The sequence below is a fragment of the Myodes glareolus genome, chromosome 7 (genome assembly GCF_982192425.1).
Source record: "Myodes glareolus chromosome 7, mMyoGla1.1, whole genome shotgun sequence".
NCBI classification, from domain to species: Eukaryota; Metazoa; Chordata; class Mammalia; order Rodentia; family Cricetidae; genus Myodes; species Myodes glareolus.
In genome coordinates this window covers 64549589-64575423 of record NC_142032.1, presented here as the reverse complement: position 1 = coordinate 64575423, position 25835 = coordinate 64549589, and the positions used below count along the sequence as shown (strand labels likewise).

The 25835-nt window shown below is 50.5% G+C and overlaps 1 protein-coding gene across 1 annotated transcript in view; it reads right to left on the bottom strand.

The window, feature by feature from the left end:
* Cfap46 (cilia and flagella associated protein 46) overlaps window positions 1-25835 on the bottom strand; it is an 86612-nt gene that overhangs the window by 40687 nt on the left and 20090 nt on the right. Inside the window, exons 13-29 of the mRNA XM_087908309.1 lie at window positions 25596-25716; window positions 23848-23971; window positions 23145-23275; window positions 22277-22401; window positions 21079-21212; window positions 19879-20091; window positions 18992-19157; window positions 18457-18606; window positions 17581-17688; window positions 16891-17057; window positions 10461-10592; window positions 9760-9922; window positions 8373-8460; window positions 5065-5203; window positions 4537-4720; window positions 1003-1174; window positions 273-478 (exon numbers count right to left, since the gene is read on the bottom strand). Of these exons, the coding sequence (XP_087764435.1) occupies window positions 273-478; window positions 1003-1174; window positions 4537-4720; window positions 5065-5203; window positions 8373-8460; window positions 9760-9922; window positions 10461-10592; window positions 16891-17057; window positions 17581-17688; window positions 18457-18606; window positions 18992-19157; window positions 19879-20091; window positions 21079-21212; window positions 22277-22401; window positions 23145-23275; window positions 23848-23971; window positions 25596-25716 (2523 nt within the window). The remainder of the gene's footprint in view (window positions 1-272; window positions 479-1002; window positions 1175-4536; window positions 4721-5064; window positions 5204-8372; window positions 8461-9759; window positions 9923-10460; window positions 10593-16890; window positions 17058-17580; window positions 17689-18456; window positions 18607-18991; window positions 19158-19878; window positions 20092-21078; window positions 21213-22276; window positions 22402-23144; window positions 23276-23847; window positions 23972-25595; window positions 25717-25835) is intronic.

Here is a 25835-nt window from a genome sequence, read left to right as displayed (position 1 = left end):
CCAGAACACGAGTGTGGCAGGACCAAGAGAGATGCTGGCGTATCTTTCAGCACAGAGGACGAGGTGGACGGTGCAGAAAAAAGTGTCTGCATGTCTGCGTGCTTCTCAAAGGCCTTCACAGAGTAGCTGGGAAGGCTCTGACTTCTTTGAAAAATGCTACGATGATTTAAACAAAGAAAACAGCAGTGGCGAGCCCTTCAGAGTCTCCTCCCAGGGGCTGGAGGATGGGGTTGGGGTCCCGTACTGTCTGGCACATCTCCAGCCTGCCTCACCTTCCAGATGTGCCTGAGGAAGCTGTAGGCCATGAAGCAGTCGTCTTCATAGGAAGAGGCACTTGGGGACACTATCAAGGCCCGAAGGATGTGCACACGGGCCAGGGCCTCCAATTGCCTCACACTTCGAAACTGGTCCAAGGAAACTGTCTCCAGATTTGAGGACACTGCACTCCCTGTGGGAGACAGGGCAGGCGAGGCCTGCCCTGCACGGCATGGTGGGAGTGAGTCTGGGGACATGAACAGGCTTAGGCTCCTGCAGGCCCCAGACTGGAGTTTCTCCAGCAGGGTTACCTTCTACTCTGCCTGTCCTGTGTCCCAGACTTGTCTCTCTGAGTCCAGGAGTCAAAGAGACCCATTTTCTGGGAAGCAAAGAGCTGCTGGCCTTGGGTTTGCTACCCGTGCAGGTGCCTAGCTGGTGTCCTGTCTGACAGGCCATTTGCTGGCCTGCTCTGCTTTGTTCCTAGCGTGTTTGAACTGCTGTATTCAGCTAAATGGGTTAAATCCTGAGTGGATAGGGTTACAGCTATTTCTTCACACAAGTTCTGGAACTTTCCCATTCTGTTTCTTTCCCCCACTCCTAACTGCTATGAGCCAAAAATAATGATAAGCCTGTGCCAGACCAGAGGACATTGGTGACCCAGCAACAGTCCCACTATGTCCTGCTGTCCTGGGCCCAGATAGGGCCTACAGTATGTGGATCAGGAGAAGCCAGCGTGGTCCCCCTCACCTTCCATCTTGGGCTCTGGCTCAGGGGAGTCTTCAGTGGGTTTCATGGATAGCAGAATCTCAATGGCCCACTCGAGGTGAGCAATCACATCCTCCATAGGGAACTGCTTGTAATACATCCACTCACTGAACTCCAAGATGTAATCTACCTTCTGCCAGTTGCTCTCTGGCTTCTTTGGGACAAGACAGAAAAGCATATGACACTAATCAGGTCAATGTGCCATTAATTAGCATGGGGGAGGGAAGTCACATAGAGCAGCAAAAGACCTGATGGCACATGCCACCCTAGAGTCACCATGGATGGGTCTTGCCATCAAAGTTCCCTGAGGGCCCCACCTGTGGACAGAAGTATGGTAGGAAAAAAAATTGGTAAAATACCCAGGTCTTCTGTACCCTTTGCGAGTGTGCGCTATCTGTCCCACTGGCCCCTATACTTCCTAACAATTCTGCAAGTCTCCATTACAACGCAGAAGATGTTCATCAGGGCTCCCTGCAAGGCAGTCAGGCTAAACTGAAACCTTGAATGGGTGGTTCTGGGGTTAGGTCCTCTATTGAGGGCCCCATGCCTTTTTCCCCATGCATGCACAGCTTTTTGCCTCAACTATCAACAGTTTCCACGGCTTGTTGTGTGCAGACAGATGTTTCTGTGGAGAATACTTCTAGATACAGTTGTGGGTCAGGGAAACTACAGCCAGAGATGTAGCATAGCACACACCTGGCCTATGGTTGCTGAAAACTGCAGGCCAGGCTCAAAGTTCAGCGACCCATGCACAGCCCGGAGCTTTAGCATGTAGACTTGCTACATACTCCCTTTCTTTCCAGGCCTCTTCCTTGGCCCAGCCTCAAGGCATCACCCCCACACTTTTCAGGACCTGAGTCACGGCTCTTTTGCCTCTATTGCTGACTCTGTAGCTTTCCTGAGTGTTTGCCTGTACTTTCTCATTCCCCATCAAATGAGTACCCGAGAGAGGCTAGCCTGTGCCCAACCCTGCGTGGGGTTCAAAGCAAGAAAATCAAACATAACCAAGCACTACAGGTCAGGTGGTGCCCTCAGGTGGGACATAGCAATCCGGACATGGATGCTGTCTCATGAGGAAGGAGGAGCAAAGCTTCTGGGAGGAAAAGGTGTCACAGGGTATTGGGGGGACAGGTAGGGTATGAACCCCAGGCAGGGGTCAGGGCCTAAGGTAGCCTCGTGGAACCTGAATTCCAATGTAGGTGGGAGGAGACATCTTATGGAGGTGAGAGAGAGTCCAGGATGTGCCATGGAAGCTGTGGCTTGGACAGAATATGGGCAAGCGTTGGCAAGCGTGGGCAAGCATGGGCAAACATGGGCAAGCATGGACAAACATGGATGGCTCAAGAGGAGTGAAAGGATGCTCCTCTCATCCAAAGGTGTAAGGCAGAGTGGAGAGTCTTCAGCTAGAGGACGAGGCTGGATCCACCTCCCATACACAATCCAACTCAGAATGGACAAGCCACCTGGACAGAAGGTCTACAGTCACCGAATTCTCAGAAGAAAACAAAAAAATGTATCTTTCTGATCTTGTCTCTTTCTGATATAATATCATAAATATGAGCGACAGAAGATGAACTAGATATCAACTTCATCACAATTAGAAATGCTGTGCTATGAACAATACTAAGAGCAGGGTCAGTCCACAACAACGGCACAACCTGGTGGCTCTTCTTTGGCTAAGCACAGAGTCACATGTGATTCATCAGTTCCACTCCTAGGAACATTCTCAAGGGAGCCAAGAACATAGGTTCACAAAAAACTGTGCATGCAGGTTCACGAAAGCCCTCCTCACAAGGGCCAAGTGATTTCAGAAACAATGGAAGGGCCTGACAAACAATTAACAATCCAAGTGCGTGGGTGTCTATGGAGTATTGCTTAGTCACAAGAAAGAATTCAGGACAGTCACACAATACCGTGTGACTCTAACAGAACGAGACCATGTTTAGTGAAAGAAGCTAGATATGGCAGCCATGGGTAGGCCTGATTTCATTCTGTGAAAGGTCCAGATGGCTCACTGGGTCCTTGATCCCTGGCACTGCAGGATCCCGGAATGCAGAGGGGTTGGGAAGGAGAGTGATGGCTAACAGACATGATTTGGGGGTGGGCAGGGTGATGAAATGTTCTAAAACAAATTGGTAAAAGCATTGAGAACAAGCTAGAGACTGTATTGTGCCAAAGAAAGGAATGGAAGCAGGGATGGAGGAAAAGCCTAAGGAGGGAAAAGAAAGAAAAAGAAAGGAATGAAGGAAAGAAGGAAGAAAGGAAGGAAGGAAGGAAGAAAGAAAGAAAGAGAAAGAAAGAAAGAAAGAAAGAAAGAAAGAAAGAAAGAAAGAAAGAAAGAAAGAAGAATTCAAGGGGCTGGAGAGATGGCTCAGTGGATAAAGTGCTTGTTGTGCAAAATCTGATGACCAGAGTTTGAGTCCCCCGGACCCACATAAACTCTGGATGTGGCAGTGTGCATCTATAATACCAGCCCGCCTAGAGCAAGATGGGAGGCCAAGACAGGAGAAGGCCCAGAAACCTGTGGGTCAGCGACCCTGGTATACACAGTGGAGAGCAGATCCTGCCTCAAACAAGGTACAAAGCGAAGACTGACCCATGAGGTTGTCCTCTGACCTCCACAGGCTGCCATGGCATGTGCATGCTCAAACTTACACACGTGAACACACATGCACATATATACATACCACACACATATTTTATTTACAAGTACATTTAAATACTAAGTAAATAAAAGCAAGTGTCAAAGATAAGACTCAAGGTCACTGAAGACAGATAAACCTTCAGTGTCCAGCTGGCTGTGTGAGCTCTCTGCTCTTCCTATAGCCTGGTGACTTTCCCTTCTCAGAGAGTTGCCCTTCCAGCCTCCTCACTGAGATGCCCACATACTGCCTGACCCTGAGACCCAGCAGGAGACTTGGTCTCCAAGAGCAAAATGCAGGGCTCCCTTTAACCACGTGCATGAGTGTCAGGTCTCTGAAGCCACAGCCTGGCCCTTGCAGCACGCAGGACCTCACAGCAGGGATATGCTAAGGGCTTACGAAACAGGCCAGCCTTTCAAGGTGCTTCCTCACAGTCCAAACCTTTCAAACCAGAGGTCTGGGACACCATTGGTCCCACACTCAGGACTCCAGGGAGCCCCATGTGGGCCCATTCATGAGAACCATTGTCATCAAGTAAGAAGTCAGAGCACCCTGCCACTCAAGTGCTCGGAGTGGGGACAGCAAGACCTGCCTGTCCCAGCCAGCTGCATGCAGAGCCCTGTTTGCTCAGCAGTCCCAGGCTTTGAAGAACCCAGGCATTTACCTCAGGGTTCTCCCCACTCTCTCCTTTCCAAGAGGGGTGACAAAGGGGCGATCAGCAGAAGTGAGTCTCCGGCCTCAGCCAGAGCTTGCTACACAGTGGCTTCCTCTGAGCCGACTCAGGAAGTCCCTAATTCTAAAGCTTTCCTATGACTTCTCTCTGTAACCAAGAGACAAATCCGCCCACCATCACCAACGTGGATACCACACAGACCTGCAGTGCCTGGATAGCATTTTGATAACAGGTGAGCTCTCCACAGATGTTGCTCGAGTTCTGAGCCAGACGGTACCACATGTGTGCCAAATAGTCTTCGCTCTCGTCCTTGAACTTCTGAATTTCCATGCTAAAGTTCTGGCCAAGTTTGGCCTTCACAATTACCATATGTTTGAAAATCAAGCTGAAGAATAGGAAAGGACGGGTCAACTGAGATGAAAAAAACGCTAGGCATACACATGACATATGACACACAGAATTACTGCATACACATGACATATGACACACAGAATTACTGCATACACATGACATATGACACACAGAACTACTGCATACACATGACACATGACACACAGAACTACTGCCGTCCGTGTTCCTGCGGGAAGGGATGGAACCAGATAGGGACCTAGCTGAGGATTTTGTGCTGTGTATTTGTTCTTCCTGGAGGAGTGAGGTCCTTTAGTTGAAAGGGACCACAGGGAAGACCTGCTGAGAAGCGCAGAGAGCATCCTGGGTAAGAGCACTCACAGGCGGTGGGCTGTCCTCGGCAGCACTTGTACGGCCTCATCCAGCACCTTAAGGCCCATCTCCCAGTCATTCTGGTCAGCATGGCTGTGGAAGAGCAGGCTATAGAGTACCGCACGGAGGGTGAGGTCGTCCTCAGACCCTGGGGGAAGGGGAGAAGAGATGGAGTCTCAAGGGGACGGGGCAGTCAGCTCCTTGCCAACTGACTTCATGCCCTCTGACCTCTTACTCCCCACCCCTACTCCCTCACAAGCCATGTCACAGTCTTCCATTCATGTGCAGGCAGGTATCAGAAGGCTGGAAGCTGCCCTATAGTGCTGGTGGTAGATCAATGTGGCCCCTGCCTGCAGCACCTCTCCCCCCGCCCATGACTCAGGTACTCCTCTGTCTAAAGGAACCAGCTCTAAGTGCCCACTCTGGTCTCTACATATCTCTGTCTATTGGCTTTGAGGAACTCTCTCTAACTCTCTTGGGGTCTCTTGGTTGCCCAGCACATGGTCTGAGGGCCAAGGTGTCCTCATGACCTCTCTCTTCTCCGAAAGCCTTTTATTTTTCTTTTCATCTCAAGTAACAGCATGGCCATGAGGAAAGGGAAGTCTGTTCTTGCCTCTGTATATTACATGTTCCCAGTAACGTTCAAGGAAGGTGGCAGGCCTTGCAGGCCTTGCCACCAAATTTGTCACGTGTCCCCGGGGCCAACCCTGGCACTGAGCATGAAGGTGGGTGTGACTGGCAGTGATCAGCAGGGTGCTTCTTTTCCTTTTGTCGTGGTTCTCATGCTGAGTGTTCTCGCATAGGGTGCTGGGTAAAGGATTGAACACGCCCATGCTCTTGCCTCGTGCTGGCTGAAAGACGGCACCGTCAGGCACTGCTCAGGTTGGTGGCTCTGCTAGCTTTCCCCAAACCCAAGGTGGGCTGAGAAAAGTGGCTAACCTCGGATACTTGGGGACCTCATAGTTTCTTTATTATTTGAACTTATTCTCTGAACCTGCCAGCTGCATCGGAATGGGAGGGAAGCTTATACGCACGTTCATTCTTAATCCTACGTAGTTCAGACTCCACGTTTTGTTCTTGGTTCCTTGTTTGGCATATACCATGGACATATCCCCGCCCACCTGATACTTCACCAAGAAGTGCGTAAGAGACTTAGGGCAGAGACCCAACTTGTCAAACCTCCCAGCCACCCAGCAGCAGGGCTGGTGGACTGTCTTTCAGTGCTGTCCTTACATGGAGGCTCAGTTCTGAGCCTCAGGGTACAGACTGCGGAAAGGGAGTGAGGCTTGGGAGAGCTGAGCCCTGAGCCAGAGCTCTACTCTCATCTGGCTAGCACTAGCGGCTGATGGGTCTTTGACCTCCCGCAACTACCACATTGGATATGAGGATTTCCCACACTGCTGCACTGAATATGAGGATTTCCCACACTGCCGCACTGAATATGAGGATTTCCCACACTGCTGCACTGAATATGAGGATTTCCCACACTGCCGCACTGGATATGAGGATTTCCCACACTACTGCACTGAATATGAGGATTTCCCACACTGCTGCACTGGATATGAGGATTTCCCACACTACTGCACTGGATATGAGGATTTCCCACACTACTGCACTGAATATGAGGATTTCCCACACTGCTGCACTGAATATGAGGATTTCCCACACTCCCGCACTGGATATGAGAATTTCTCACATTGTTATTCCTTAATTTTCTGCCTTTATTATTATTGTAGATGTTTTTTGATCTGTTTGAAAGTGTGCCTCTTTCTACAGAATTTCTGCTTGCCTGATGCTACTTTCTGATGCTTTTCCTCTGGAGTAGAAAGTGGTTTTGTTGTGCATTTGAAAGTTTCACTGTAACCCTGGCTGGCCTAGAGCTCACTATGAAGACCAGGCAGGCTTATAACTCACAGAAATTTGCCTGTTTCTACCTCCCAAGTGTTGTGATTAAATATGTGTGATAACACACCTGGTTCAGAATGGGAGGTTTTTTTTCCTCTGTTGTTATTGTTGGTGGTGGTAGTGTTTTGTTTTGTTTATGTGTATGGGTTTTTTTGCTTGCATGTGTGTCTGTGTACTACATGTATGACTGTGCCCATGGATGCCCATCAGATGCCCTGGAGTTACAGGTGGTTCTGAACCACTGTGTGGGTACTAGAGATCGAACCCAGGTCCTCTTAAACACCAAGTGTTCTTGACAGTTGAGCTACCTCTCCAGCACCAGAATGGAAAATTTTAAAGACACAGAATTCCTGATCTATCCAATGACCATTTCCTGGGTGATGGTAGTTTGACCTCCAGCTTCTGTCTGGCTCCATATGAACAAAGCGCCTCACCAGTCCCCACATCCCCCCGGAGTATGGGGCAGTCCTTCTCTCAGACTATGTTATCTGTATTGTTTTTCTTGAAATGTTTGTCATCATTCTAAACTCTGGGGGTTCAGTGCACTATGCTTATTTACACATGGCACTACTTTTGCTAATTTTAAATAAATTTTACCTGTGAAAAGACTCTAACATGTTCAAGGTAGGGTCCACTATTCTAGTTCACAGTGCTGAAGAATTGCCAAATACACATAGGGCTCTAGATTTTTGTTTGTTTTGTTTTGTTTGTTTCGAGACAGGGTTTCTCTGTGTAGCCCTGACTATCCTGCCTGGAATTTGCTCTGTAGACCAGGCTGGCCTCAAACCCAGAGATCCACCTTCTTCTGCCTCCTAAGTGCCGGAATTAAAGGCGTGTGCCACCACTGCTCTGTGACAGAGAATCGGATCATGAGAAGAAAATGTATTTTTTTTTCTTGAGACAGTACTGAATGTAGTTCTGCTAGGTCTGTGGTCAGCGTTTCCCTTTCCTTGTCTTGCCAAGGAATGCATCCCCAAATGTTTTATGGTAGAAAATATGATGAAAATGATATAAAGCTGGGCATTAGTGGCGCACACCTTTCATCCCAGCACTCAGAAGGCAGAAGCAGGCAGGTCTCTGTGAGTTTGAGCCCAGCCTGGTCTACAGAGTGAGTTCCAGGACTCCCAGGACTACACAGAGAAACCCTGTCTTGAAAAACCAAAAAGAAAAAGAGGAGGAGACTTGTGTATCAACACAGTGAAGACTCTCCATGTTAGTAGGATGGAGAACCCTGGGCGTTCTCTCTCCAGAATAGGCTTCCATGGGATGTTAAGAGAAAACATCAAGTGAGAAGCAGATAGACTCTTGGGCATAGCCATGACTGTGGCGCCTCATGAAAGGACACGGGATGCAAACACGGAATGCTCAGACTTCCAGAACTCCCCGTTTCCCACTGCCCCACAGCTACCAACCTGGAAGGAATTGGCCCTCAGGTCCTGTGCCTCCACCCTGGAAGTCAGCTGTTGGCCACTGGTGCAGAAACAGTGTTTTTTCTGTCTCCTTAAGTGAAATAAACAAATGGCACATCTTGGAGGGGACTGATGTGTCCCTCCGTCTTGTTCCTCTATAGTATCAGTAAAAGCAAACAAAAGGCAGAAATTGCAGCAAAATTTCACAACTATCAAGTCACAAAATGTTAAGCACATACACCATTCATGCAACATGCACAAAATACAGCATGCGTAACACACTGTGTGCCATATTATACACACCACACTACACATAGACCATACCATACACATACTATACACACCAAACCTTCAGTTCCAAACATACATAATGCCACACACTCTCAAACTATATACAAGACACCACATTGTGCATACACCATACTACACACATTCCATACACACCATGGTATAATACTACATAACCATACACATATGATATCACACACACACGTACCACAACACACATACCAAGCTGTAACCAACACACCGCACACATACATATATGAACATATGTATATGTTATAGCCAACACATATCATACTATATGTATACGTCAAACACTATGCCATGCACACACTCCACCATACCACCCACACTTCATACAATACACACCACATACCATACAACATGTACCATCCACATACCACATCACAGCACAACACACACATATCACACATCCCCTACAGCACACGTAATACACACGACTACTTCCTCCTTGACCTAGTTGTTTTCAATGATGTGAAATAGGCTAAAAGAGTGTAATAAAAAATTAGAAAAAAACCTTATGGGACATAGAGGAAGCCATGCTCCAAGGCAAGCTAACAGCTGTGAATACTCCTGTCAATGCAGAAGAAAGCTCTCAAATCAATAACCTGCCTTTAATTCTCCAGATAACAGAAAATTCTGAACCAGAGAGGGAAGAATAAACCAAACTGAGAATAGGGGAAGTCTGCTGTTTCAAAGTTGTTTAAAACAAAGAGGGGATGGGAGAGAATTCTGGATCTGGGGACCGGAGTTCAGAGGCCACCACTGAGGTTGGCCAGGAACCTCCGACCTCTCTGGGATCTGGAGAATGCTGCTATTCAGCAGGAGAAGTTCTGAAAGAGCTGTCTGGTAGAGGTCATGCCCAATGTGAGCCGTGTCTGGTTGGGGTCATAGCCTGTGGGAGCCATGTCCCATGGGAGTTGTGTCTAGTGAAGGTCATGTCCCACAGGACGCATATCCCAATCAAGCCATGCTCCAAGGTAGGCATCCTCTGTGGGAGTCAAGCTGAGGTTGTCTTTTCCTATGAGTCTGGCTAGGCTGAGGGTAAGGCCTCCTAGGACCCTAGCCTGTGTCCCTCTGGTACCTGCTTCTTGCTCTCTGTCTTGTTGATGATGCTGATGATTCGCTGGAGGGATCCCTTGGCCTTCTTCCTGTTGCCCGGTGAGGACAGCAGTGGGAGCCATGTGTTCCAGTAGTGTCGGGCGGCCATCATCACCAGGGAACTGTTGCCTGCCAGGCCCCCATACCTGAAATGACATGTCTCATCCAAAGTTGCGTAGGCGCCTCAAGCTACTCAGCCACACCTTTCCCCTGCTACATCCAATCCTGAAGTTTTTGAACTGTGTAGGGAAGGAGTGGAAACAGAATGGTACAACTTTGGCACACTACGGCAGGCACCATGAAAGAGCAGGCCTGCCATATCTCCACCTTAGCATTTGTATGAGCCAGGTGCTGCCCACATTACAGGGCAGTGACGGGCTCTTCTGGACTGGTCCTTGCTGTGTCTCCCTGCCCCTTGCCACTTTAGCCCCTGTATGCTTAGGGACCCTCCAGACAGCCTTGGTACCCACTTAGCTCACAGCTCTATTGAGTTTCTTCCAGTACTGCCCATGGATGTCCTAGTGTCTGTGAGCTAGGCTGCACGACAGAATGTAGTCGAAGGCCTGCTGGTACCACCCAGTTCCCTCCCTGGGACTCAGGAATGCCCCCACAGCATCACTGTGGCACTACACCAGTTTCCCCTCCCCACCCCCACACATTGCCAGCCCATCCCCAGCTGCATACTTGGCACTCTCTACGAACGTCTTGATTGCTGCCAGGCGTAGCTGCTTTCTACCCTTCAAGTTTTCCATGATGCTACGGCCCCGGATGCAGGCCACGGTACACAACATCTCTGCGGCCAGCTTGGCATCAGTCCTGGAGAGGGCACAGGGTGATTTAGAGGAGAGGCGGGGAGTGATGCATGCTGGGCTCCACGCACTGCAAATGCTGCCCTTTTATCCATGGCCCTGCAGGTGCATTCAAAGATGCAACCCACTTCCAACCCACCCTGTGCCTTAGCGACGTGTCCAACTGACAGATGATGCAGGGCATGTGGCTCCGCCTTTCGAGGCCTTCCTTGAAAGTGAACTAAGATGCCCACGTTTGACCTGGGTGTCCTGGGCATTCACTGAGGGGATGGTCTTTGGATGCTTGCATTTACAGAGATGTTATACTTCAAGGCCAGTGGCAGTTCCTGGAGATGCCCACCCACAGAGAACTTTGGGGGACATGGGAATCAGCTCTGTGGGTGCCTGACTGATGGGCTCTCTAGTACCTTTATGAGAGATCCCAAACCAGACTAATTTGCAGAGTCCAGTGAATCCACAGAGCATGGGACAGACTCCTTAACTGGCTTTTAGTCATTTCTTTGAAGCGGCTTTCCATCCATCCATGGGCCAGGTAGAACCATCTGTTGGGTTCTGTCTTCAGCTGGGCTCTGCTTCCTGGGCATAAAGTCTTGTCTTGCTCTGCGCTCTTTGCTCAGAGGGGCACATAGGCCTGCAGTACCTTATCAGAGCAGCCCCGCAGCCCCGTGGACACTGTCCTGGCTCCCAAACCAGTGCAGCAGTGGCCTGGGCACATGCAGAGTGGGGGTGGGATGCAGTGAGGTGGGAGGTGGAGGGCATGTTTCGGCTGCTCAGCTCAACAGCACAGATTTTATTCTGTGAGTGATATACTTGTTCTGGCAACATTTCCTTTGGGTCCTGGTGCTCTAAAAGACAGGCGCTTGCTTGCTGAAGCGAACAGCCAAATACATTCCAAGGAGGCAATGGGGGAAGGTGTGTCTGACCCTAAGCCTGCAAGGACCTGCTGTACGGTGGGAATTTGCTGAAGGTAAATGGAGGCTGGGTAGTAATTAAACCCCCTCATAGGTGGTAGGCTGGTGCAGAGGAGGCTGTGACCCTGCCTGGGGAGTGGCAGCTGGAAATTTTGACCCTTGCAACCAGCAGGGTGCAATGACAGCAGTCACCAGGAGGGGACAACAGTGGTCTACAAAAGACCTCAGAAGGCCGGGTGCAATCTCCAGGTTTCCTGTCGCTGTTTGTATGCGTGAATATCTTTGCTTTATTTATTACACAGATTTCCTTTATAAATTACAGTTGATAGGATCACTTATGGAAGAGTGTGCTAGCCTGGCCTGGTGCTGTGCCCAGTTCTCTTCCTGTGCCTAAGCAGGTGGTGGCTGTGTACGGTAGCACTAACAGCAACCCTTTCTGGGAATGTGCAATTGGTTGACGTCTTCTAAGGACAATGTTGGAGTAATGGAAGTGGATCTGGCACAGGGTTGAATAGGACCACCTCTGTCAGGTCTTGCCTGACCCCACAAGGTGTGTCTTCTAATCTGTAGTCACCTCGTGTTCCTGGGCCCCTCCCTTGGGGCCTTGACAATCTTCCCTGAAGAGCCTGTGGCAAGTGGACTTCAGCTCCTCTGCCCGCCCACTGCCCCTTCCAGAGCGAGATTAGTGTGGGTGAGATGGTTCAGTGGTAAAGGTCTTGTCCGCTAAGGCAAGGACACCGAAAGACATTGTATTAGTTGCTTTTCTCATGGCTGTCACCAAATTCCTGAAGAACAATTTAAGGAGGGAAGGGCTTATTTTGGTTCACAACTGAGGGAATATAGTCCATCATGGCTTGCGGGGACACTATCTTGTGAACGTATCTCTACCACTCTAGGAGACCGGACATTTTGCTGTACCTCACAGCCTTAAGATTTAAGACTGCTGTGTACTCAAACCTTCTGTTGAACTTGTCTTTAGGAAACAACGTAGCAATCAACCTTACTTGCCTTGGGTTTTCATAGCATCAACTTCTCCAACCTAAGCAACCATGTCCCTGCCCCAGAGGATGCGTGTGTATCATTTGTTGAAAGTAGCAAATACAGAGGTTGAAAGCCACTCCCTAAAATCTGTGATAACAGTTGAAAGCCACCATTTGTGGATATTGGTTGATGAACAGTGATTGATGTCTGTTGTCTAGACCAGTAGGAAACAGAGACTTGATCCCTGGTAAAACTCTATTAGCAATCTCTATAAAGCACCCTATTCCTTCCCCAGTGAAGCTTTCTGTGCTGTTCAATAAAGACCGACGGAATCCCATTGTTAGACACACACAAACAAAACAGATGGATGCTGGGGGGGGGGGGGCAGAGAGAAGGGCGGTCAGACACAGTCTTCAGGCCGGCACAGATTCAGACTCACACACCGCACCAGACAGACAGAGGACAGAAGACACAGGGAGCGTGAAGCAGAGAACTCAATCAGAACTCGCTCTTGGTTAAATGACTCAAAGGGGATATTTTGTTTCTTCCTTTAAGGTGATATGGATGCCTCGGAATTCATCGCTAGTGCGTATAATCGGAGTGACGGCAGGAAAGGCAGGAGCGGGAGGCATTGGCCACATGGATCTGACCCACAATTAAAAATCAGAGAAAGGTGAGTACTGGTGCTCCACGGGCTTCCCCCTGTCCCTCTTTGTAACTCCGTCTATGTCCCCAGCCTGTGAGAGGGTGTCACCAGCATTCGGGGTGAGTCCACCTCTCCTGTTAAGCCTCTCTGAGAACACCCTCAAGGACAACCCCAGAGATCTGCCTCATTAAGGTCCTTTGTGCGTCTTAATATAATCAATCTGGCAATTGAAATAAATTAACCACTACACCTTGACCTGTTGTCAACTTGACATTCAAACGCATCACTTTAAGCCGTAGCATTCTCTCTGTGAACTAAAGTTTCAGGGGAAAATGTGTTAAAGATTCTATAGGACTGACCAGTCAGTTAGAGCTGGAATGCCGCAGATCCAAAGTCAAGACTCCCTTGGGCTAATCCGCCTAACAGCCATTCATGTGTCATCCTGGTATTTGACTTAACTTGCTCCTAACTACAGGCAAACCTTTGAAATGTATTAATATAAAAGACTCTGGATTCCACTGACCCAAAAGGGAATAATGTCTTCAGATAGCAGAGTTTCCTGCTTTTCTGCAATCTGCCTTTCTGCCGTCCCCACCAGTGTGTTCAGTAAATACATTGTTTTAGGATTTCTTTTTGTTCTGTGACTAACAAGGTGCAACTGCTTTCAAGGAGGAACATTTCGTTCAGAGCAATCTGATCTGAAGCCCTGCTCCCTGCGGCTCAGAATGAAGCTATCTGCCAATCCCCCTGTGTTTGCACATTGGAAAATGAAGCAATTCTACCTTCCAAAGCCCTCAGAGTTTGAACCGGTTCAGTCTCTTCTGAGACTCTGGCAATCTCTCACTTATGAGTCCCTATAAAATACAATTTAAAAGTTACAAACTTCTGATATACAGTGATACAGAACAAATATTCCCAAAGAAACACAAAGCCAAAGAAAGACAGACTCAGCAGGGTTGGAACCAAACCCTGCATCTCATGCTCAGCATCTGGAATTACCATTATAATGGAATCATATGGGTTCAGCAGCACCAAGGAGTCCACACCTCCAATTCTATCACCTGTGGGACACGTAGCGTCTCTCTCAGGCTAGCTCCGCTCATGTCCACAGTGTTCCTTAGGAGGCTCTTGTGGTCCCGGCACCTCCAACATCCTGGGCTCCCCACTGCAACTTAAGTAACACCTTCACATTTCATGGGGTGGCTTCTCAGCATCTCCCTTCAGGAGACTAGACCCTGTCACACAGTGTCTGGCCCTAATGACTTTCCAGAACTTGGGTATAAGCCTCTTTTAATCTCTCACTCTTGAATTTTTCCGGCTTACAAAATCAGCATCATGCGGACATTGCCAAGTTCTGATGTTAGCCTGAGATGTAGTTAGGTCCCCTTTTCCCAAAGCTGTGGTGGTCTCTGTATCCTGGCTCAATGAGGGAAAAGACGTCCCTAGACAGCTACTTCTGAGCAGAAAACACGTTGTGTGTCATTTTTCTTTTTTCTTTTCAAATGAATTTGCATTTCCAGAAGCACCTTTCCCGTGCTCTCAGGGAAGAACTTTCTGTCCCTCCCCAGTGGCGTTAAGAACACACCTGATTTGCCCAGACCGCCATATCTGCCCAAGTTTGGAACCTGCGCCTCTCCTTTCCTCACCAGACTGCACACTTTTCTTACCTTGTTGCTCCTTCTCACTGTAGATCTGACTGAAAACAGTGACTAGTAACCATGCCATAGCCTGGCCAGGACACAGGGAGAAAGTGGCCAGATTTTCTGCCGGAATAGGACAGGACTGTGGCCCCGGCCCAACAGAGCTCTTCTTCCTCTTGAAAACCTCACGAGCTGGGGCTCCCCTGCTGATGCCTCTAGCATACTATTCTTTTACACTCGGACCACAATGGTCCACTAAATTTTGCTTATAACATTTCTAGGAATTCTCAGTTCTACGAACTCTTCCACATTCTCCCTACAAACCAGTTCTAAAGGCCCATGAACCACGTGAGCAGGTTGGTCATAGGAACAGCACCCTACTCCTCGATGCCAGTGCGTGTGCAGCGAGGTCTAGACAAATCGATGCTTCCGTTACAGACGTTGCAGAGCATGGGGCTCTGCTGACTCTCAGACTCTTGGCAGTTGTATGAACATAGCCTTGGAGCTGTCACTGTGAGCAGGACACGTGCTTGGCCTTGTCCTCTTAGGAGTCCAACCAACTAAAAGGCATGTGTTACATGCCCCATAAATCCTGCCAAAACACCAGGAGCACATTAAGGGCTCAAAAAGCAAGATTGGTAGACATGGTGCAAGACCCGAGACATGGGCATGGGGAAGAACTGGCCACTGGGCAAAGGAAGCACCTTTATAACCCTGGGTCATGATTCTATCTTTCAGGATGCTTGAACTCAGGAAAGAAGCCAAAAAGAAGAGCCTGGAAGAAAAACGTCTTGGCTGCTTGGGCATTTGTTACAACACTGCCTTTTACAACAGCCCCAGATTCAGGGAGAAGAAAAGACTAAGATTTCTGATCGCGGATCAACACCGTGGAGCATTGGCGAAATCATGAAGGAAGATAGATGTGTTCTGGTGCTTCACCGCTGTTGTAGGTAGAATGAGAAATGTCTCTCACCAGCTCTCGTGTGTGAACATTGGTTCCCAGCTGGAAGTACTGTTGTGGGAGGTTGTAGGACCTATAAGGGGTGGCACTTCCATGCTAGAGGAAGCCAGTCATTGAGGACAGGTCATGAGGTCTTTGTGGCCTGGCCTTATTCCCTGTCTCCTCCCGGTTTCCTGTTCTGCCAAACAAAACACGTGGTGAGGGATCCCAGCAGTACACTTCAGCTGTCTTCCAGCATCCTGCTGCCATGCCTTCCCTCCATGATGGACTGGACCTTGGAACCATGAGCCAAGGTAAATCTTGCCTCCCTTGCATTGCTTCTCATCAGTTCACAGCAGTGAGAAAAGCAACTAATACGCCTGGTGACTGACATTCTCCAGCAGTTACCATGGAGACCTGACAGAGAAGCAAGCTGTCTCTCATTTAACAAGCCAGGAGCATTGTCCAGGGGCATTGATACACTTTAGCACCATGCATCTTTTGTCTCCCAAAATCCCTCGGACAAAGCTGCCTGCATCAGGATTGAAACATGGTTGATCTGAGAACCACATGTGTTCCTTAAAGTCACATGCCAATATCTGATTCCCTGGGTGACGGCATTAGTAGAAGGGCTGTTGGGAGATGAAGGTGGGGAAGTTCCAGGTTTGTGCCTCAGGATGGAATCCTGCCCTATAAGGGAGTATAAAGGTGCTTTTTATCTCTCACACCACATGAAGTGGCCAACTTTGAACTAGGCAGCGACATTCACTAGATACCAACTACCATGCCCTGAACTTGAACGTCCAGCTTCTATGCCATGAACAATAAATCCCCATTTCTTCAGGCCTCCCCAGCTGTGGTATTTTAACACAGAAGCCTCATCTAAGAGAACCATCAGCTCTTAACTATCTGTCACACACAGAGAGCTAAGCTAGTGCACAGACCTCCTAACTGAGGCCTATGTGTCTTTTGAGTCTCCATTCACACCCCACACAGCTTCGTGGGCCCTGTTTTCTGTGCTGTCCTGTGGCACACACAGATGAAGGGGCATGGCAGTCAGATTCCTGCCAGGTGCCCCTTGTTCATCTGGGCTGCACCTCTGGCCCCTGCTCTGTGACACGGGACCTATTCCACACTCTGCTTATGTTACTGCATGCTTCTAGGACGCCATTGCGGAGGTCACTTACGCATCAAACGACCTCAGGTGCTTGAGGCCCATCTGGGTGGCATTCTGAGAACATGCCATGGTGATCTCATGGTCGTGGGCCACATAGGCGAAGTGGGTGAGGCGTGTCAGGGTCTGTAGCTCCACGAGGGGCTCTGACCAGTTGCACTCAGAAGCCATTTTCACCACCTTCCCAGCATGTGAGGGGAGAAGGTCATCATGTTAGCAACAGCGACTCTAGCAGTCTGTGGCCCTCAACAATCACCCTGCTGCCAGCCTTCCGAGCTTCATCCACCCTGTGATGTCTGCACACGGCTTCGCACGCATGCGTTCAAGGATTTCTAAGCATGTGCAGTCCTGGACAGGCTACAGATCTGTGAAGCCTAACTGATCTCAGTCGCTCCGTCCTCAGGACTCTCCCACCACAGAAGGCATGCCTGTCCTCTTATATGTCTCTGCCTGGGCGAAGGTATTAGGATGAAGAAGGACACAGAAAGGCCACCCAGAGAAGCATCTTCCTCCCATGGGTATGAAGGACTGTCCCATACAAAAGCCAGACATGTGTGCCTAGAGAGACGGCAGCTGTCAGGAAGCACAGTGAGTTGTGGGCTTGAGTTCTGACTACCTCAGGCAGGACCTTAGGCCTCAGTTTCCTCGTCTTTCCTGGATGGGGATTGTTGACTTACCTCTTGGGAAACCCAGGGAAACCCACCTGAGCTAGCGGGGGAACCGTGAAGTCCATGAGGCCCAGTCCATTGCACGAATACATCTCAAGGGCAACAAGGACTCTGGTTATGGAGTTGATATCCTCATTGGTACCCTGGAGGGAGAGAAGGGATGGAGTATATAGCTGCCCAGGAAACGGAGGAAAAGCTGTGGATGTCTGAGCTATTTTTTTGAGATAACCCCATGCTCCATTAGCCTCAAGGGACAGCCAGACCACAGTATTCGGAATGTTGATATTTGAGGCTATTTTGGTAGGAATCAACCTCTACGCTGTCTTCTTATGCAACAAGGTATGAAGTCTGCATATTCCTGAGCCTTGAAGACAGTGTTGTCTGACCACTAAGGAGGACTTTCCAGAGGGAGAAGGCTGCTGAGTCCTGGTAAGGAGGTTGCTGGTCTGGGAACATCCCATGAACCGCTTCTGTCTGGCCCAGGATAAATGTCCCTCCTGAGCCCTCCCCTGGTCCCTCCTGACTGCTCCTCCCTGTGATTTACTTGCTACTGTGTCGGGGCCATGGCAAGGATTTGCGAGTTCATACTATTCCCGTCTCCTTCCCAGACCCCACTCCCGCAGGTTTAGTGTTTGGGGTGGGCTGGTGCCATAGCAAAGCCATGACTCTGTCACTGAGTGGCAGGGAGAGTGGGCAGCGCCCCCAGAGGCCCAGCACTCAGGCCTGGTGGAGAAAACTTTTTGCTTGGCTCTCAAGAGCGGCAATTTTGGTGACAGCAGAGAACCACCTCAGACCTTACTAGGCGGAAACACCCCCTTTCCAGCAACTGTGGCTACACTGAAGACCATAACGAGAATGGCGGGGAAAGGCAGTCTGTGGGTCCTAAGCCCCAGGGTGTCCTTGGTATCCACCTGCTCATCAGTGCCCAGTCGCTGCCCAATCTGCTGCTGCAGTAGCTGCTTGGCCTTCACCCAGGTCGAGATAAGATGCTGCCGCACACTGGTGGGGACGATGTCATCAGGCACATTCCTATTAGTGATGTTCAGTGCATACTCACAGACCTAAAACAAGTGCATCTTCATCATGAGGCAAATCTAAGAGGGGTCCTTAAGCCATCCTCCCTCTGGCCGTCCCCATGGCTCTCTGTACCCAGGCATCAAGGTCACCTATGACCCTCCCTAGGGCCCATCCCAGGGCTTCTGACACCCTCACATAGATACACATATGAATATATAATGAAATAAAAACAAAGTATACAAAGAATATAAAAATAAAGTATATAAAGATCCACCCCATGGCCGACCCCAGAGCCTACCCCACAGCCCACTCCAGGGCCTACTCCACAGCCCACTCCAGAGCCTACCCCACAGCCCACCACAGGGCCTACCCAAGGGCCCACCCCAGGGCCCACTCCCTAACCCATTCCTGGGCTGCTGGATGCAGTACCTCCAATGCTGCTCTGATCTCAGATGAGGCAGAAGACTCCGTAGAAATATGAACCAAGTTAGGGCGCACATTCTTTTTCGACTTTTCAGGTGTCTGAGTGGGAATCCAGCTGATGATCAGGCCTCGAGCAAGGGCATCACAGAGCATGACCAGCATGACTGATTCCCTGGAGGGTGTAACGTGAGAGCTGTGATGGCCAGGGCAGGACGAGGCTCAGCCCCAGGCAGAACCTAACAGCACCACGCCCATTCCTGTAGCCTCCCAGAAGAGGAGAGGATAGTTGTGGTTTAACACAGACCACGGGTGAGTACTGCTGAATGCTAGTTTGCTTCCCTCCCTCCCTTTTTTCCTTCTTTCCCTTTCCCCCCCTTCTTGACAGATTCTCACTATGCTGCCCTGGCTGCCCTGGAACCCACATTGTAGACCAGGCTGGTCTCAAACCGAACCTAACAGGATGCATTCAGGCTTCTAATTTCTGCTGGGGAAACATTAATCTAAGTTCTCATTCATCTGAAAAAGAAACACGCAGTCATGGGATCCCACCTTCTCCCCAACCCCAGCCCAAGGTGGGATGACGGCTGATCTACTTTGCAGAGTATCTGGGCCCTCAGCTGAACTCTTTGCCAAGGCTTGGAGCAGAGCCTTCAAAGGGCAGTGTTGGAGTATGGCCAGCAGGGGACAGTGTTGGAGCAGAGCCAGCAGGGGGCAGTGAAGCAGCTGAGAATACCTTGAGTCATGGTGGTCATGTCATCCCAGTGCTGGCTGAGCACCTCCTCCATGCACAGACCTTACCCATGCCTAGCAGTCTCTCATTGTCCCCACAATGGTCATGCCTGACCCCACAGCTGTGACTCCCAAACATAAACAGCGGTGGTGGCAACACCCACCCTTTGTAGCCAGTGGCCTTGAGGGTGTTCAGGAGGTGATACAGGGAATCGACCAGCTCCTTCTGCCTCCCAGCCACGATGAGGTGACGATTGTGGTTCAAAACATAGACCACGGCGTTCTGCACAATCCAGGCTTCCCCTAGCTCCTGCCCGATCTCTGCAGCACGCAGCCAGTTGTTCATGGCATACTGCGACAGGCTTTCTATCCAGGTTCTGCAACAGCACACCGTGTAGTGGTCAGCTCAATATCCGGCCTCTACCTTCCCCATCCCACACACCACTGCAGAAGTGAGCCTGGGCTCTCTGGGTCATCCCCACCTAGGATGGGAGGGTGTTTCAGGCTGTGTGTATAGGCCAGGGATCCAGGCTCTAGAGAGACTGGCCCCCCTCATGCAACTGCCCCCCAATGTCCATGATTACACCTAGTCCTAGCCAGACTTTGCCATCTCCTCTGGAAATGCCAGTGTGTCCTTCCTTACTACCCAGATACTGGCAGGTTACCTCTCGCTGCTCCTCCCATGCTATGAGTCTTACAGGCCCTGCAAAGAGCTCCCTGATTTGAGAAGGGGTGCTGGCCTAGGCCTTTCCCGGGTTGCCTTCTCTCACCTCTTTGGCTGCCTTCACCCCCTGGCTTCAAGACAGCCTATAGCTGTGCCTGCCCCCAGCACACCTAGCCTGCTGGGTGGTACCTAGAGCAGGGCGATGTAGCCACTCAGCACAGAGCTCATGGTAAAAGTAGCTTCTCTTCTATCAGCCCAGGCTGGGAAATGTCTTTCTGTCAGGAGACAAGCTGGTACTTTAGTGAGTTGCCCAAGTCTCTGCAGTGTGCTTCTTCTATTTTGTTTTACAATTGTTTGGTTTGTCCGAGTCACTCTTAGCCACGGCTTACAAACAGCCTAACTTGTATATCCTGCTTCATCCATAACTGGATCTGGGCAAATGAAGCGGCTCTTCAACCCTTGGCCCAGAACAGTGGCTCTCAACCTTCCTAATGCTGGAACCCTTTAGTATAGTTCCTCATGTTGTGGGGACCTCTAATGATAAAATTATTTCATTGCTACTTCATAACTAATTTTTCTACTGTTGCGAAATGTCATGTAAATCTCAGATCTGCAGGATATCTGATATGTGACCCCAAAGGTATTGCGACCCACAGGCTGAAAATTGCTGGTCTCCAGGGTGGCTGGGACTCTCACCCACCTGTACGTGATCCACTCGGGATTGCTATCTGGTGGTTCAGGCACATAGCCAGCTGGGTGCTGGCTCAAGTCCTCAGGGGGGATGACCTGGTCATTCAGCTCTACACCTTCCAAGCGCAGCAAGTGGACAGTGGCCTGTGAGGAAGTACACGGTCACAGAAGACACAGTTAGGCAGACACAGCAAATTCTGCTATTGAAAAAGCCGAACGCAAGTAAAGAGTGCATGAGGGGCCTGCACACCCCACCTGCCTCAACAGCCTGCCAGTTCGTGCATCCCCAGGAGAGGAGGCTTCCTGCAGGAGCACAGCCCACAGCCACCATCACACTTTGGCAGGCGGGAAGAACAGTCCTCGTGTTCTCCCACGGCAGCCGGCTGGCTGCTGACCGCCCTGAAGCCTCCCAATCTTGCTCTGTAGCATCAAAGTCATCTGCAAAGCCAACCTGGCAGGCAGATGGGATGGGAGGACACACAGATCAGGCCAGCCCCTAGCTGGCAGGCCAGTGAGTCGGTCTCAGCCACAGGTCTCCTTGCATGTTCGCTCTCAGCACTGCCATCTGGCTTGTCTTTGGTCACCCTGTGTCACTAGACTCTGATATAACACTCTGAATAAACAGGTGAGCGCCTCCAGCCTCTGCTATGAACCCACTGGGTAAAAGCGATGGAAATGCTGTACCACAGTGAGGGTTAAACAGATGGCCAAGGTTGCCTCTGGCGCTGGCACGGGTATGGGGGCTAAGAGCTCACATCAAGGGCTTTGGATACAGCTAGGTCACAATACATATGGTTAGCTTTGGGCAGGTCCAGCCCTGGGTCTCAGTACCGCATCTGTAAAGGAGCAGGCCTATTGGTTCTGGGGAACCAAGATCCAGCCCAAGTCTTGGCTGAGCTCCAAAGTCATATTAGCAGAGATCACACCTCCTTCAGGGACTTCCTAAATTAACTCCAAGTTCAATCCCCAAATATAACTTCACACCCAGAGAATTCAGAAATTATTTCCCATGAAGAAAAGTTACACCAACACACAGCACAATGCATCTCAGTTCACTCTTCTAAGAAATGAATTAATTTTCTCTCTCTAATGGACAGTTTTGTTTAGGGATGTGTGTGCCAAGGGGAGCCCGTATGACAAGTCTCTCTGTTGTGTTAATGGCCACATCAACACTGGCAGCTACGACAGCCAAGACCTTCATGACGCACCTCAGCACTGAGGAAGGCCACCTCCGCGATCTTCCTCAGCAGGTCAGGGGACATCTGCCTGTGCAGGACCACCTCAGACTGCCCCCAGTCATGCTGGGAGCCATCGAGGCCTTTTTTCTTCCTCCCTGAGAAAACAGCAGCAGGCAAAGAGAGGTCCTTTTTGAGCAAGCCAAACCACAGCAGTTCCTCCCCCACCAACCTGCTTCCCCGAGTCTCTGCCCAGCTCTTTCTGGGACAAGCCCTTCAGGACGGGCAGCGTGGGTTGCTATAACCCTGTAGCCCTCATTGTTACTAGTGGTCAGTTTTAAGTCCAGCTGCCTCTCAGTATTGCTGGGACCCGCCCCCAAGGGTACTGAGGCCCACTCCCTTCTATAAAACGATGCCAAGTACACATGGGGTCTGCACAGTCCCCCTTTGAACTATAAACCATGTGTAGTTGACCATGGCACTGGCTGCCATTTATGCATCGTGTGGTTCGCTGTTAAAGGGCAGTGTTCAGGGGCTAATGGCCCGGAAGCAGGCTGTGTATGCTCAGCTGAGATGCTCAGCAGAGTTGCTTGTTTTCGTTGCCGATATTTTCAGACCTTCGTGGCTGACCTTGTGAATGTGGAGTCTGCAGACATAGAGGCCAGCCCCGATATGTACTCAGAGATGTGGCTGTCTGTGCAAAGGCCCTTCTCAACCCAAACCCATGGCCAGCACCCTTCCAGGAAGAGCCCATTGGCTCCATGCGCGCCCTTTGCTGGCGGTCCCTTGGTGGGCTCTATTGGTGCAGAGGTGCTGTGGCTGCCACAGCCACCAGAGGTTCGCGAAGCCCTGACGCTCAGCCTGCCCACATGCTGAGGGGACGCATGGTTGGGATGCACACCTCGTTTCAGCTTTGTGGACTTCCTTGACTTGACGTTGTCATACAGAAGGCAGAAGCGGGCTGCTGTGCGACAGACGTCGCACACGTCTTGCTTCCAGGCCACTTTAGCCAGCTCGGCCCAAATCACAATTCTGGGCATCAGGATCCAGGTGGTGGAAAGGAAGCACAGGTGAAATTAGAAACACCTGGAGGGATGGTTCCTGGGGGGAGGGGGGCAAGCCACCCTACGGCATGCAGGTGCCAAGTACTGAATGAGACATAGAAGTACAGTCGACTGAGGGTATGAATCGGAAGATCGTCCTGAACAGTGGGGTCATGCAGGGGTCATAACTCAGGGGTCAGAGCTGGAACAATTCGTAGGGTCAAGGCCCAGAGGTCAGAACTAGGACTGTCCCCAAGGTCATATGCAGCTCTCTTGCTGGCTTTTCCCCAGTGCCAGTGACACTTCCGGTCATTTAACAACGAGAAATGTCCCCACATAGCCGTTTTCCCTAGGTTGGGGACTGCTGTGGTGGCCTTGGCCAGCATGCCCTGGTAAGTGGCTCAGTTGTCCCACAGGAAAAAACCATGTCCTCAGCACAGAGGCTGCCCATGGAGCTTATGTGACTTGTCACCTCTCACAGGGTACCTGGATGAAGGCATCAGCTGACAGACCTACCTTGACAGCGTTGCTCTGTGCCCTTGTCCCTCTTCCTTGGCTCACCTCTCTTTGTCGTTCTCATTTCCCAGACGCCTCAGGTGCCCAGCAGCTTTGTCCACACTGAGGATGTGGTGTCGCGCTTTCGCGCAGAGGTAGGTGAAGCGACCCCTGTTTTTCCCTGTGGAAACTGAAAGCAGGGAACATCCAAGCTGAGGAGGTGGGCCAGGGTTGGGCGTGGGATAGCAATGCTGACCCAGACAAATGGGATCAAAGTCAGGAATGAGGTTCTGACAGCTGAGCTCCTTCTAGGGGTATGAAGAGGCCCCATCACCAGGGCATCTTCAGTGCTTTTGGATCAGCAAGGACACTGAGCTACTACGGAGTGTGTAAAGCCTCCAGCCCTCCGAGACAGCCTATGTTTGCTCAGAAACATCAGGCCTCTGACCTGCCCCGCACACCCTGGCCTCTCAGGAAGCACCCACTAGTCCCTTCCAAACTCAGCAGTCATGTCTGCTTGATGTAGAGGTTCTGAATCACTGCCCCTTCTCCAGATCTAAGATGAACGCCCACCCAGAGCTCAGCTTCACAGTGAGAACCAGCTGTCCAGTGCAGAGCCAGCCATAGGAGACACCAGGGTGGGAACTGGGGCTTTGGGGGAGTGTATCTCCTCTCAGGTGACTTCCTGCCTCCTCTGTGCTTCCATATATAACATAGGTATTTACTTGCTGGGGTACCCTCCCCCCTGAAACCACCCCTTGCCTTGATAAGCCCTCAGGTGCCAGCTTGGCACTATGTCGTCTGGTGAAAATGCAGACTCTTGGCAGTCGTGTATGTTCATCTAATGAAATGAACCAACCAAGTGGGATAGGCCCACCCATGTAATGTGAACAGACCTACAGCTTCTCAGACTCATGAGGGCCAAAACAAAACCAGAGCCATGAAAAGGCCAAAGGATGCGGTGGAGTAAGACAGACAGCTCCTGGGCCAGCAGGGCTACATTTCCAGAGACTTCATTGATCCCAGCACCGGGCCATGACTCCTCCCTCCCTTTCTTGCCCCTTGTCTTGGACACACAACATGGGCTACAGCCAACTCAACTTTAGACTGTCTTCTCCAAGGCTCCCGTCTCTATAACACTTCCTGTCAGAGCTGTGCTGGAGGGAGATCCAGGAGAGAGCCCCTACCAACCAAGACCTGTCTGTGGCCCCAGTGACAGTGGTACTACCCATCTAGCCAGAGTTGCTGGTTTGACCCTGAGAGTTGGGCTCAGCAGCTGTGACTAGGGTGTGGTACAATCCTGTTTCTACCCTGGGGACAAAGTAAGTGGCCCAGGTAAGCAGGTCAGTGAAGTAGACAAAGAGCACCCCAGAGCTGCTGTCTTTGTTCCTCAAATGGCACTGTCGGCTGAATTGTGTACCCAGACAGGCTGTTTTCAAGCCCTGCCCTTGGGACTCCAAAACACAGCCTCATTTTCAAGAGATGGGGTCTGAACAAATGATAAGGTTAAGGAGACCACCAGGAGGCTCTGTTCACTCTGTGACAAAGAGGACACTGAGGCAGATGCATAGGACAGACAGTGAGGACGTGAGGCAAAGATGACTATTTACAAGCCAGGGGAGATGGCACCGAAAGAGACCAGCTCTTTGCATCCCCATCACTGATGTCCAGCATCTAGAACAGTGAAGTTAATTTCTGGTGGTGGTACTCTCTACTAACAGCCACGTGTAGACACAGTCCTTCTCTGGTGCTTCCAGAGACTAATGTAGTGTGTCACAAGGTCAAGGGCAGTGAGTTCAAGGGCAGCACTTAACCTTTGGCCTCATTCTCGCTGTCCAGCACAGTCTGGAAGGTGTCAGGGGCAAGGGCCAGGCCTGCGTTCACCAGGAGTGCACGCTTCTTCCGGGCACTGTCTTTCGAGGTGGCTTTCTTGGCCTGCAGACAGGATGATGTGCACCATGTGAGGTAGCCCCTCTCCTGGGACAGCTGAGACTCTTAAGGCAACTTATGGTTCCACCCTCAGGCAACAGAACTCTCACTGGCCTTCAGGATGC